General features: G+C 35.1%; 1 protein-coding gene across 1 annotated transcript in view; it reads left to right on the top strand.

Moving 5' to 3' along the window:
* LOC140148763 (dynein axonemal assembly factor 9-like) overlaps positions 1–13,225 on the top strand; it is a 59,449-nt gene that overhangs the window by 2,273 nt on the left and 43,951 nt on the right. Inside the window, exons 2-13 of the mRNA XM_072170818.1 lie at positions 3,111–3,215; positions 5,323–5,400; positions 6,785–6,813; positions 7,200–7,324; positions 7,996–8,092; positions 8,775–8,853; positions 9,793–9,820; positions 10,427–10,563; positions 11,237–11,282; positions 11,836–11,891; positions 12,184–12,244; positions 12,466–12,525. Coding sequence (XP_072026919.1) covers positions 5,369–5,400; positions 6,785–6,813; positions 7,200–7,324; positions 7,996–8,092; positions 8,775–8,853; positions 9,793–9,820; positions 10,427–10,563; positions 11,237–11,282; positions 11,836–11,891; positions 12,184–12,244; positions 12,466–12,525 — 750 coding nt within the window. The 5' untranslated portion in view covers positions 3,111–3,215; positions 5,323–5,368. The remainder of the gene's footprint in view (positions 1–3,110; positions 3,216–5,322; positions 5,401–6,784; positions 6,814–7,199; positions 7,325–7,995; positions 8,093–8,774; positions 8,854–9,792; positions 9,821–10,426; positions 10,564–11,236; positions 11,283–11,835; positions 11,892–12,183; positions 12,245–12,465; positions 12,526–13,225) is intronic.

Here is a 13,225-nt window from a genome sequence, read left to right as displayed (position 1 = left end):
ATCAACTCATTGCCGTATCATCTCACTTTTTAATTTATATAATAATCCATAGGCGGGCCAAGAAATATAATTAGGCCTACATCTTTACAAGCAGGGAAAAACATCAGCTTGCCCTCCCAGTGCCTGCACGGTAATAATGGACTGACCCACGAGTTAGTCAGTTACGACATGACGAGTTCGCTATTAATAGCTCACACACAACGTTGCACCACATACACATGGGTTTCGCTCTGAGCTGAAATACTCCATCACACACGCCGCGCCGCGAGGTTGCATCCTCCATCTTCCGGGTCTTGGGGTCGTTCGCCATGTGCTAGCCCTGATGAGCAAGTCGGGAACCCCCATCAAAACGTATCTCAAACGCCGATCGTCATCACAGGGATTCCCTTCACGTCACATTGTTTATCAATTTGATCGAATCGCCAATTGCATGGTTAAACCTTTTACGTTGAAGCTTAAAAAAAAAATTACAAAACCTTAATTCTTTCAAATTTTATAAAAATAAACTTCTTGACCATAAACTTGCTTTAAAAATAATTGTATATGAAACAAAACCCATATTCAGAGAATAAAATCAGAACCAACATGAATAATACACGTGGCCTGGTGAGATCATCACCCGGCCCCCAGGACCCAGGAGGCAAATGCCCAGGTAAACATGTTTCTAAATATGGCGTAATTGATACTTTCCCACGGTCGGTATGAATGAAGTTATGAATATTTAATGAGGGACTACCCGGGAAGTACAAGGTCGCTCGAAAGTTGTTTACCAAAAATGTCTACTTTCAACGTGCACATGGGCAGAACCAGGTTCCCGTGGTTAAACTGCTATACAAAATTTTGGAACTGCTATGCAAGATAAAACTTGCATAGCAGTTTTTGCTATGCAAAAAAAACCCACCAATTCGAACCCTGTTTATGTATCAAATTAAATCCCTTGAGTAAACAAAGCCAACACTGAAAACCTTTTTTTCATAGCAGTTTCCGTAGCAAAGCAAAGTTACATCTTGTCAAAGATTGACTTTCATCAAAAAGATTCAGCTAGCAAAATTCCCCAAAACGGCATTTCGTGGGTGTTTCTAGATCTTAGTCTCATTATGATAGCAGCTTTTTTTAATGGAACTGCTATCAAAATCCCTCTAAAATTCCATGTGCCATTATTCCATTGTCTTATCACCATAAAAAATCATATATTTGGGTCAAGTGAAGTACCGTATAGAAAACATATTTGTAGGTTTCCTTCTTCGGCCGGTTGTTTTAAATTTCTATGACTATTGTCGGTGAATTTGGTTGACTAGCAAATGTGTTAACTAAGGTTTGCCTGGCATACCTAAATGTTAATTGTTATGTCGTAAATCATGGATGTAGTGCAAATTCATTTACTGTCATACTCGGCAGTGGGGTTTGACTCCCACCCTTTTTATTTTACCCCCACCCTTTTTATTGAGGCACCCTTTATACTGAAAATTCCTGACCCCCCACGCTTTTTACTGAGGCACCCTTTATACTGAAAATTCTTGACCCCCACCACTTTTTGCTTTTCCCGCTATTTGTAAACATAGACGGTTACACTTAATTTGGTTCAAGTAAATCAAGCACGCTGAATTCTGCACCTATTTCACACACGCATGAGACCGGTGTTTTTCTCCCCATACATTACATAAACAATGCAAATTATATGTGAAAAACTACTACCGTACTGTACTGTATAATAAGTATTTAATGAATAACTGTACTTTTATTGCCGTTCAAATGTTGTTCTTGTCATGAAACTTGAAGTGTGCTGTGTTCAGCGACTATATCCTACTTCTTCATGCATGATTAATGATGTCACTCGTATACGACAATGTAAAGAAAAATAACACGTCATGGAAAATCGGACATTTGCATATGACGTATGTGTTTTAGCAGGGCTTCCGGAGAGGATATTGTGTACATTGCACTGAGTGGACACTCGTAAACAAGCGCTATCCAGCATCAAATGGAATTTTATCTTGCGACATTGTGTGCAGGTTTTGGCGATTTTTCTTGGAACTATGATTAGGCAAAAAAAAAAAAGGTTTGTCTCAAAGCTTGCGTGCACGTTTGTAAAATCGCACGATTTGACAAAAAAGAAATGCGGACATTTTTTTATTTCAAAAATCGGCGAAAATCAAGACTTTTTTCTCAAAATACCATGAAAAAAGTTGGACATAAAAAAGTAAATAAAAATCGATTTCGATTTCGCATGTTTTTAAATTTCTTGTGAGCTTTGAGACTAACCTTTTTTTTTTTTTGCCTTATTGCAAACTCCAAAACTTAAGCGTAGCACGAGCACTTGATATATGCTTGTTTTGATGGTGATTTACGCTCGGTATCAAGCATTTTCAAGGGGGTTTAACAGTATTTTTATATTGCATGACGCTATTTTGCATTTATTCAAGATGGCAAATTAAATTCTTTGCCACTTTCCACTCATCTGATCATCCTTTTATGTGACAGAAGTGATACTGATTGTATGAAGGTAAGATGCACTTGATAATGTAACACCTTCAAATTGGTCTGAAGCTGAACAACATGTAATAAAATTAGAACAGAAAATGAAGTAAAGCTGGACTTTTGCCAAGCCTATAAAACTGTTGGTTCTGTATTTTTACAGGAAGAGTCAAACCTTGTGCAAATTAAGTGTTGAAGCAATTCAAAAAAGAGAAGAGAGACTACCCCTAGGTTCCAGGATCGTGCATATGAAGTAAAACAAAATTGTGCCCGTAAAACCCATTTTATGTAATACTCGTACATTTGAGGCATAACACATGTATCGGAAGGAAACATCACCAACTCGGGCATTACAAAGGTATACATGTATAATACTGCAGGCGACCATATTGGTCAATTCCACAGAGTTTTTTGAACGAATTCCTGCATTTTAATTTATTTTCAGCCCATTTTTGGGCTTTTTGGCCTGCATTCTCATGCTTTTTCAGGTTTTTCTCACCTGTTTCAGGTTTTTTGAGTGAAAGGGTTATATTTCAAGGTGAAATATGAACTGTTCCATTTAACTAAGCAAAGCCACAATTGAACTCCTAAACATTCAATATTTATAACATAATATTTTAATTTTTCTTCCTCAGCTGTAATCGTTTGCGTAGCCTGCAGGACTTGTTGAAATCATCTGCAGGAAGTAATGGTCCTGTCAAGCCTCAAGCTATTCTGTGTATTTTGGGCATTGATAGCAGGTAGGTAAAAACAAAAACACAGACTTGTTCCCACAAAATGAGAGGAAAGTTGCAAATATTTATTTTGCATTCTGTCCAAATTTATATTGTTAAAAACTGTTTAATATGTACAACAACATCCAAAATTTAGGGTTAAAAAGACAAAACAACCGACGTTTCGGGAGCATAAAAACATCCCTTTTGCAAGGATAAACAAGTAGCACTAGTAGCTAGCACTGCAAGAGATTAAATGAGAAAGACAGCAAAAGAAGTGATAAGCATAGAATGAAAAGAAATTAGAATGATAATAAGAACATACAAGGGAAAAATCAATTAGGTGAGAAAAACAGGCATGTGCAAGTATAGTCCAACCAAAAAAAAAAGGGAAAAAGCAAATCTATGGTCAGCCATTCTAGTCAAAAGATAAACAAACAGTAATATATCAAAGGGAAGGGAAAATTTTGAAAAGCCAAAGGCCTAACAAAAAATAAAGGACCACTCTTGGTACCATCCGATACCTGAAACTGTACAGCCCGCCTAGGTGGGACATCCAGGACGTACCAACGTCTCCATGCTTCGGCTTCGCCTCCCAGACCATACAGCGGGGTACCAGAGATACCAAGGTGGTCCATTTTGCAACAAACAAAAGATTGAAGAAAAACTATGAGGGAGGACCAGAATAACTGACCAAAGAAAATTTGTTTAACGATGACTTTCAACATTCATACCCAGAGGAGCAGAAGTCTGTAAAATGTTGATCCACTTAGACTCAAGAGCTAGTCTATGGAAATAGTTAGTGCTACTGGGTCTATCAATGGCCATGATCTGTATGTCATCACAAGTGTGGTTTGGTCTGTTGAAATGCCTGGCCACCGGTTTGTCTCTGTTATGTTTTGTGTCCCCACAATGCTCCAGTAATCTAGTCTTCAAGGCACGTTTGGTCTCGCCAACATATTGTTGTCCACACTTCTTGCAATTGATGAGATAAATCACGTTAGTCGAAAGACAATTTAGGGGGTGATTGATGTTAAAATGTTGACCAGTAACATAGCTCGAAAAATCTTGACTTGAGACTGTGTGCTGTGTACAGCATGTATTGTGTTTATGTTCGCATGCCGCACACTTGTTACATGGCTGGAACCCTCTCTACTGGACCTGCTGGTCAGTTGGTACTGTTTTAGTTTGCTTTTTTGCTCAAATTTATATTGTCTGAATCAGAAGCTTTAAAATGATATGTTTGTTCCCTCACTTGGTTTTCAAAAGTCAATATTTCAATACTTTCTGCTCATTTTGTGACAACAGGTCTCAATGTTTAGGAAAAAGTTCTGTTTGGGCAATATTGGCCAAAAACAAAAAAGCCATTATGTTTCTGCTTCCTTGATTAACGACCGGACCGGACTGAAAAAAAAAATTCCTAGGAAGCAGGTAAAATTTCCCGCCATTTTAAATGTAATATTTCTTCTAAGTGAAACTTTGCTCCGGGCTGCAGATACAAATATTTCCCGGGAATGAGTTTCATAAATTCCCAATTGTTTCCAGGCATAATTAAATCTTTTCTTCCCATTTGTTTGTTCCTTTGCAAATTTCTTTAAAATTACTCTGAAGAGTTTGATGGAAAAGTTGTTCCATTGATCAACATTTTTTAAATGGGAGATTTTGATTTAAAATAAGGCAGAATTTTATGATTGCTCTGAGGTTTCATTTAAACATATTGATTTTCCTGAAAGTAGATGCTAACAAACTTTTTTGCTGCAGTGTGGTCAGTGAACATGGTCTGTTCAATTAAGGGAATTAATGATGGTTTATCTGATTAAAAATATATTTACATGAGGGTGTCTTCTCACTATTTGAATTTAAGAAAAATACTGTAACTTAAAATAAATATACTTGTTATACTGTCATCAACATGATGTCAACACACTTGGCAAAAGATTTGACAAATGTAGTTGGGCAACAAACGTAATGACAACAGCACTCATAAGAAACAATAACAATCTTCCTTTTTTCACTTTTGCTCAGTTGTGTAACATAATTTGATTGCTACCTTTTGTTTTCCCTGTTGTTTTTAACGAATTGGATACAGATACTGATTTATGCTGACAGTAGTATCATTTATTATCACATGCAGGTACAATGAAGGGTGTCGAGAGTTGGCTAATTACCTGCTCTTTTCTATGTTTGACATCAGGCGAGATGAACTTGAAAAGTGAGTAACAAAATATTTTAAACTTGTTGGGTTGGTTTAAGTTTTAAATTTATGAATCATTTTAAAATTTGTTATTAAGAAAGATGCAAAGAAAAAAATTCTTGCCTTGATAATGAGAATGCTCTTAATGTGGGCACGCATGTAGTGGTAGAGCATTATGATGTATAATCACAAGATTTTTGGGAAAATCCCCAAGTCATTCATGAATCCTTGATTTGCTCCTCTCCTCCGAGGCCCTAGACTATGCCATAGTCGATTTTTGATAAATAAAAATGTTATTAATCATGATGAACGCATTCAGTTGAACTCAAAATTATACTGATATTTAGTAGGCCTACATCAAAATACTAGTATAAAATGGTTATGAAAAAGTTTAGGCTATATAATTATATTTTGTGACAGTAAAAGTAAAGTATAGGCCCACGTAGGCTTATATTATTGAATGCAACATATCATAAATGGCATAATTATAATGACACTTCAATACTGAACAATTCTAATTTTAGAATCTGCCAGTTTATTATCCGAAAAACCGACTATGGACTTTCACTTTTAAGCAGAACTTTACCCCGGGACTCACACACTGTCAATCATACTTGTTTATCAATAAAATCTAACCACAAGACTAAGTATGGTGGTACAATACGCGCTAGATGCATACGTTCATCCACCAGTACAAAAGCGCCGCATTCCCTAGATAGTTGTGTACCATGTATAGTTATAATGGTACCAGTATGCGTCGGGAGGATTTAAACAATAACGAGATCTGGGCGACCAATCACAAGCCAGATTCATTTTAAAGATGCATTACATCATCACCAATTTTAGTTAGGCCAGAAATTGGCCTAACTCTCAAGGCAAAGTCAGTAGTCCACTTGGGAAGCTAACAAACAGAGGCGACGGTGACTGAAAAGATCAGTTGTGAAAATCTATCAATTGTGCACTCATTAATTAAATCAGAGTTTTAAGCTTAAATGTAATAGCCAGAGTAGTGCACAATTGGCAAGTGGACTACGGAGAAGTCTACCGAGGCCTATGACCTTATTGTGGGAAGGTAGATAGATCTGTTGTATGGAGGGCTAGTGACCCACCTACACAGCAGTCTGGTCCAATCCTTACTGAAAGAGAAGGATTCTGCAGTAGGCACCAAAGGTGACCAGCAAGTGTGCCTTTTTTATCCATCCATATGAGAAGCCTTGCTGGCATAGTAAAAACTTCAAATCAATATTACTATTTTTGTTAGGGTACTGTTGCTTTTGCTGGTGGCAGTGTTACTTACTATTTTTCATTACATATATATTGTATAATGGTCTATATGTTTGAATTTCCATTAATAAAATACTGATTTGTTTCCCTACATAACTATTCTATTATTTTCCTGCAGCTCTGGATTTGATGAAGAAGTAATTGATGGTAAGTTTAATGTATGTTTGTTGGTAAAGATGAACATGAAATTTTTTTGAGAAAATCATTTGGCAGTAATGAAAAACAGGGTTTGACGATTTTTAAAACAGATTTGATTGATAGGCAGATGTAAAAGGTGATTACATTTTTCAGGTCAAAAGATTGGGATTGTTTAAACTGTCATTTTAATATATGGATTATTCCATCACTTTACATTGCCTGGCTTTCAGATCATGTTGTTAAAACAAGTATATTGTTAGGCCGGAATGGGTCATTGAAAAATCATTTTAAAATGGATTTCTACAATTGACAAGTTTGCATCTTTTAAGAACCATTTATGGATGATTTTAATATAATTTAACTTCAGGATAAAGAATTTTGATTATTTCTTTCAGATTTGATATTTCTGGTGAAGGCTGATACGGTGCATGTGTATTGCAATCCAGTCAATTATCCCTATATACTTCCATACATAGCACACTGGCCTAATCTGAGACTACATTGTATGACAGAGACACAGGTGAGGGAAATGTAGAAATAACAAAAAAAAAAGAAGAAAAAAGTCAAGTGAAAAACAGTTGATTAGACAAGAATGACAGATGTTGGTTGAAACAGAGTGCTGGTCATTTAATGTAATAAAGCTTTGTGCAGGTAACTGAAATAATTGTTCATTTTGAAAATTCATTTATGGAAATTGTTCAAGCATGATTTAAGTTCAAAGACTTTTAGACTGTACATTTTCATAAGATGAAAGTAATTTTTTCCATTGAACGAATAAAACATTCACCATTAGTTTTATGTAACTCATAAATAATTCTTCCAGTTAAGTTCATAAATCATTAGGACATGAAAATAATTTAGAAATATCTAAAGTATATCTATTGTAGAAGCAACACCCATACATGTAATTGGTCATTTGAGGTGGTCACTGTGCGAGAAACTTAACGCTACCCATGTGCACATTTATTAGTGTTACCATGTTGGCACGCAATTGCAAATCGCTAAAAGTAGCAAAAATAAGCAATATTAAATGGCCAATCAAATAACAAGAATTTTTGTATGAGTTGTATCAATTTTTTAAGAAGTATTTTTGGTCTTGCTTCTTACCTTATTCTACTTTGACTGCAGAACATTATTAAGTGCAGAACGTTGTTATGGTGATTAATGTCACATATCTGATTTTGTTATTAGTATGAAGATGAAGATGCAGCCCAAGAGTTCAAGATCCTCAGTTTCCTTGACATGGTGAAGGAGTCACAGGTTATCGGTGTACCTTTCAGTGCAAGAGGTATGTTTCAACACAATATAATTACTTTTCTCTATGGTGGCCAATTCAAAAATGCCATAAGAGATTTGAAGCAGATACTTTCACTTGTCAAGTAAAAGTCTTTTTACCTCTAAAGCCAAGGAAGATGTAGGTTACCTTCGAAAGCCAAGGAAGATGTAGGTTGCGGATTTGATAAATCTATATTTATTATTTCAAATGTTAGAGTTCATCCTATTTCTAAAAGGGGATGGATTATGGGGAAGTATTTTTTAAGCCTAGCTATTGGAGAGATTAATGTTTGATTTGATACAAGATTTGAAGCCATAGAGTGAGTATTAGCATGGCAATCTCTTGTGTAATCCCTAGATACTAGTGACTTGCATCATGGGATGAGGGTTGATGACCATATATAGTGACAAATTGTAGCATGCCTAATCATTAATCTCCTGTGGACAAGTGGATCAAATACAAATCTTAGAACCTTAAGTTATGGATTTGTTTCCTGAGCGAGATAATTGACCCAATTTTATCTCCCAATATAGTGTTTTGAAAGAAAAAATATGAGATGAGAGAAAATTCATTGCTGACCATAGTTAAGACCAATTATGTATTTCTTACTATTTTATGTATTTAATTTAAGTAATATTTGCATATTGTCACAATTCTTTTTTACTGTTCTTAAATATTATTGATCTATCTACAGGTCATATGCAACCATTCAACCCTATGGTTCTTGAGAAATGGCCACTTGTTCAAGCTCATGGTTTGGAAGATTTTGCAATGTAAGTATAGTGTTGTGATTTCATTACTGCTCAAATAAAGAAGGAATAAAAAAGAAGAAAGGAAATTTAAAAAAGCAACAGAAGTTTTTGTTTGAACATAGAAAATCACAGGGAAGAAGTTTCACTGCATTCATCCACAACTTTTTATAGATTTTGTTAATAATTTCCATTATAAACAAGCTAAATATAATTTGGTTCACCTCAAGTTTGGTAGTGACGTATGTGCGTATTTTGCTTGCCGCAGTATCACATTGCACGCGTAAAGTTAAACGCGCTGAGTGTACATGCCCGCGTACAGAGGCGGTTTGTTGGCACGCTTGCGGCGCAACCGCGAAAAAGCATCGACGTCACTACCAAACTTGAGGTGAACCAAATTATAGTTAAACTTTTGTTTTCATATAAATATGCAGTCTTCAAATCAAACCTAGTAAGCTGTAAAAAGTGATAAATATCTGTTAATATTTCAATTATATGTATTCAAATTAACATAATATGCGGAGGCAACTGAAAGAAGTAGAAATAAATATACTTCTTTTAATATTTCAATTCTATGCATTCAAATCAACTTAATGTGTTGAGGCAACTGCTGTTTTAGTTGCCTCAACACCTCTCTTGCACAAACTACTGTGTACTGTTCCAAGGAAGCACTTACTGATGGAATACAGGCCTCACAATACTCTTTTGATGACAGGCTATTTTGAGCACATTCTACGAAAAGTAGTCCTTGTGTGTACTTTTTGCCATTTGAAGTAATATTTTTCATGGGGGCTATTTTGTGGTGTTTGGTGGCTAATCACCCTTAGCCCCTGTGTATTATTGAGTCATGGACTCAAATGATGTATAGAATAAATTAAAACAATTTAGACAATATAAGGTCTCTTACAATCTTCATATTATTTGACTTCTTATATGTTTTTATTATTTTTACTCTGCTCTCAGGGGAGGTTTCTTCACCATGGTACATCAAGTAAGTACACCTTCAATTTCATTGCATCTGCCCTCCCCAAAACAAACCAATGTTTTCTTCAAATTTTGAGATTTTAATTTATATGTTGGAATAGATGTAATGAAGTGTAATCCATGTTGCAGTTTGTTCATGTTGCTGGAAGAAAACAAATCAGGAATGATGTTTGCAGTTGTATATCCAATGGGGAATATTTATTTCAAGAAGGTTTTCTTGTATTATATTTAGGTATAAACACCTTTTGTATGGATTCGGTATCTTGCCACCAAAATGAGGTTCTCCCTGCAAACATAATGCATGCGCAACAAGGGCATTTTTGTTTTTCATGGTTTTCTAGCAATGCGCCAGAAGGCTTTTGCAAAGCGTACAATGCACATGGTAATTATGAAAGGCGTATGCATGCACTACATACACTTTGCAGGTGCAACCTTGTTTGGAGCTGAACTTGCAAAGGGTCAACTGTTCACAATCTTAAAACTACATGTAGTTACACAGCTGTACAATTTAAGCTACCTGCATTGTTGAAATGATCATATGATTATCTTTTTTTAAATGATGAATGATGTGGGAAGAATTGAATCTACTAATATAATTTCATTATGTGTGTAGGTATTGGACCTATCTGAAGCATTGACAGCCGTATATGATAGAATTGATGCTGTTGTTATGGAAACACTGGTCACTGAGCAACTGCCTTTGTTTGAAAGACAGTGGAATGCTATGATATCCAATGTGGACATTGCATGGTAAGTCATTTACTATGTGAAGGATAAGAAAAGCCTTCAGCTCTTCAACCATGTATAATTAAAGACCGAATTAAAAAGACTAGTTTGCGTATAACATCAGGGCAAAGGTGCGGCGTGATTGGTTGCTGACCTGCTCAGTACTGCATTTTTGGTCTGTTTGACAGGACGTCATACTCAAACAAATCTTTTTAATTCGGTCTTCAATTGTACCTGTGGCCAGTTTGTCCATGTTGTACATTTGTGTGTTTATTTGTATGTTGCATCTGCAATACATACTGTAAGTTTTGCCCAAAAATTTTCTGCAACAAATCTAAACTTGAATGGATGAAAAAATTGAAGGACAGAAAGATAAAGTAAAACCATATTCTGCATTTTGTGCATTTGCTTTCCATTTTGTGGTATTACAGAAATGACCTTACTTAATTTTGATAGTTAATTGTACATTTATGAAATGTAACTTATATCATTTCCTCACAGGAATAAATCAAATCATAATTGTTGTGATTGGTATATAGCATTGGTTTAAAAATGAAGCTATAGAGCTTGTTTTCATCAGTCAGAAGTTAAGTGGATTGCACAAGCTTGATTGTTGAATTGGAGTAGATAGTAGATACATGATATTAGTTCCAGCATCAGATCTTATGAATGATATGTATTCTTGTTGATTTTCTAGCAAGGAAAAATCTTTCCAGAAGCTATCCCAAGCAACAGTTGCAGAGGTAAGCTGTTTACCAACATCATTTCCTATTTCACAAAAATGTGACAAATAAGGAGCCACATTGTTGTGTGTAGTTTCATTGTGCTTTAGATTAGAGGTAGCATCAATTGATGTTTCTCAAGATCAGAATCCCATTTCATAAAGTCTTTCATTCATTCAATAATTTTTTTATTGATTCACTCAAAATTGAGTTGTATGCGCTTTTAAGGATACAGGAATCAGAAAAGTGGCCTGGTGCATGGACCAGGTATATATTGCTGGCAGGGATGAGATTTTTCACAGATTCGACAATTCACCAATGGCATCCTCGAGTGTTCAAGTCAAAGATTAATGGGATTGCAGCATATATTGGGAAGGTGATCATGAGCTGTGTCTTATAAAGAAGAGAAATATAATAATAGTACAGTTTTACTTTAAGAAATAAAGATCCTTTTATTGCCAATTTCCTAATTTCATACTTAATTATGCATACCAATATATTGTTAAACAAGATGTTTTTGTCCTATAAGCAAATTTCCTTAATTCTGTTATGCATACTTATGTTTTTTACCCAGCCACTGAAGAGCTACTACAATCACGGTCGTGTGTCTAGTCCAAGATTTAGTCAAGGGTAAGAATATCATGCCATTTTTGTGTGTCTCTAAAATTACAATTAACCTTTAGCATTTTAGCCATAAAGCCTAACATTTCCCGCCTATTACAAGCTGATCAAACTATAACTCTTCAAATTGTTGCAGGTGCTCAGAATCATATATGACTTTCTGTATGGATAGAAATTTCTGACTTACTGCAGAAGAATATACTTATAGTATGGTACCTGAAGAGCTGGAGGGGGGTGGTGGTCTTCCTATAATATTGTATTTAATAATTACTACTGTATTTTAAACTCTACCATTTTATAGGTCCACAATGAAGACACCATTTGTACTTTTTGGACAACAATCAAGTACACAAAAATTGCAGGTAGGTTCATTATAAATGAAGTGTATGGACCATTAGATAGTTGGTTGTACTGTCACAATAACACTATTCCACCTGTCAAGTTAAATATGAGATACTGAATAGGATTTATGATGCATTGATTTCCTCACCCATCCATACCATGCATCAATGTATAAAAGCCTGGTAAAAGCTAACATAGAGAGGAGCAGTTTTGTATCTAACATGTATGGTTTTCATTTCAGAATGATGATCAAGTTTTGATTGCTAGCTCTGGGGTCAATGCTACTCCTGCCAAACACATGGTAAGTTTCTACTGCAGGTACAGTTTGCCGTAGAAGTGACATAGTTAATCGGATTAACTACCATAGCAATAGAGGAATACAATTTTGACTATATCGCCCTGCACAACAATGTTCATGCGGTACCAATGCATTGAACCATAGATGTCAAAAAAAGGCTGATCACTCGCACCTGTAAGATTAGTATATGGTCATTTTCACGGTAAAGGGTGTAACTTTTGATTTTTATGGTCAAAATTTCAAACCACTTAAATATGTTTCTGTTTACTGAAATCTTGCATAGAAGCAACTTAAATTCAAGTAAAATAATGTTTCAAGGCTTAAACCTTTTGATTTCTAATAAAAAATTTGACATTTGCATAACATTTTGGTTAAAATCTAAGAAAAATGTATTTTACATAACCTCAGAAAATTTTGACATGAAAGCTGGAATACATGTGAAATTCCATTCCAAAGTAAGTCAACAGATATAAGTTAAATTTTATACCATGTTTTGCTATGTTTGTAATTGCAGTTTTGAAAATTTTTAACATCAAGTGTCATTTACAATGGAATTTTCCAAACCTTAAACATATTTTTTAAGTTTTAATTGGGTTCCTAAAATAATTTGAATGTCTAACTTCATGTACAAATACTACTTGATGAAAGGAACCTCCCAGCCAAGTTTCACAGAAATTGGAGTTATTTTTGAGAATTGGCAATT

This window comes from Amphiura filiformis, chromosome 3 (assembly GCF_039555335.1).
Source record: "Amphiura filiformis chromosome 3, Afil_fr2py, whole genome shotgun sequence".
NCBI lineage: Eukaryota > Metazoa > Echinodermata > Ophiuroidea > Amphilepidida > Amphiuridae > Amphiura > Amphiura filiformis.
Note: the sequence above shows the minus strand (reverse complement) of the source record. Positions and strands in the feature narration are given on the sequence as shown.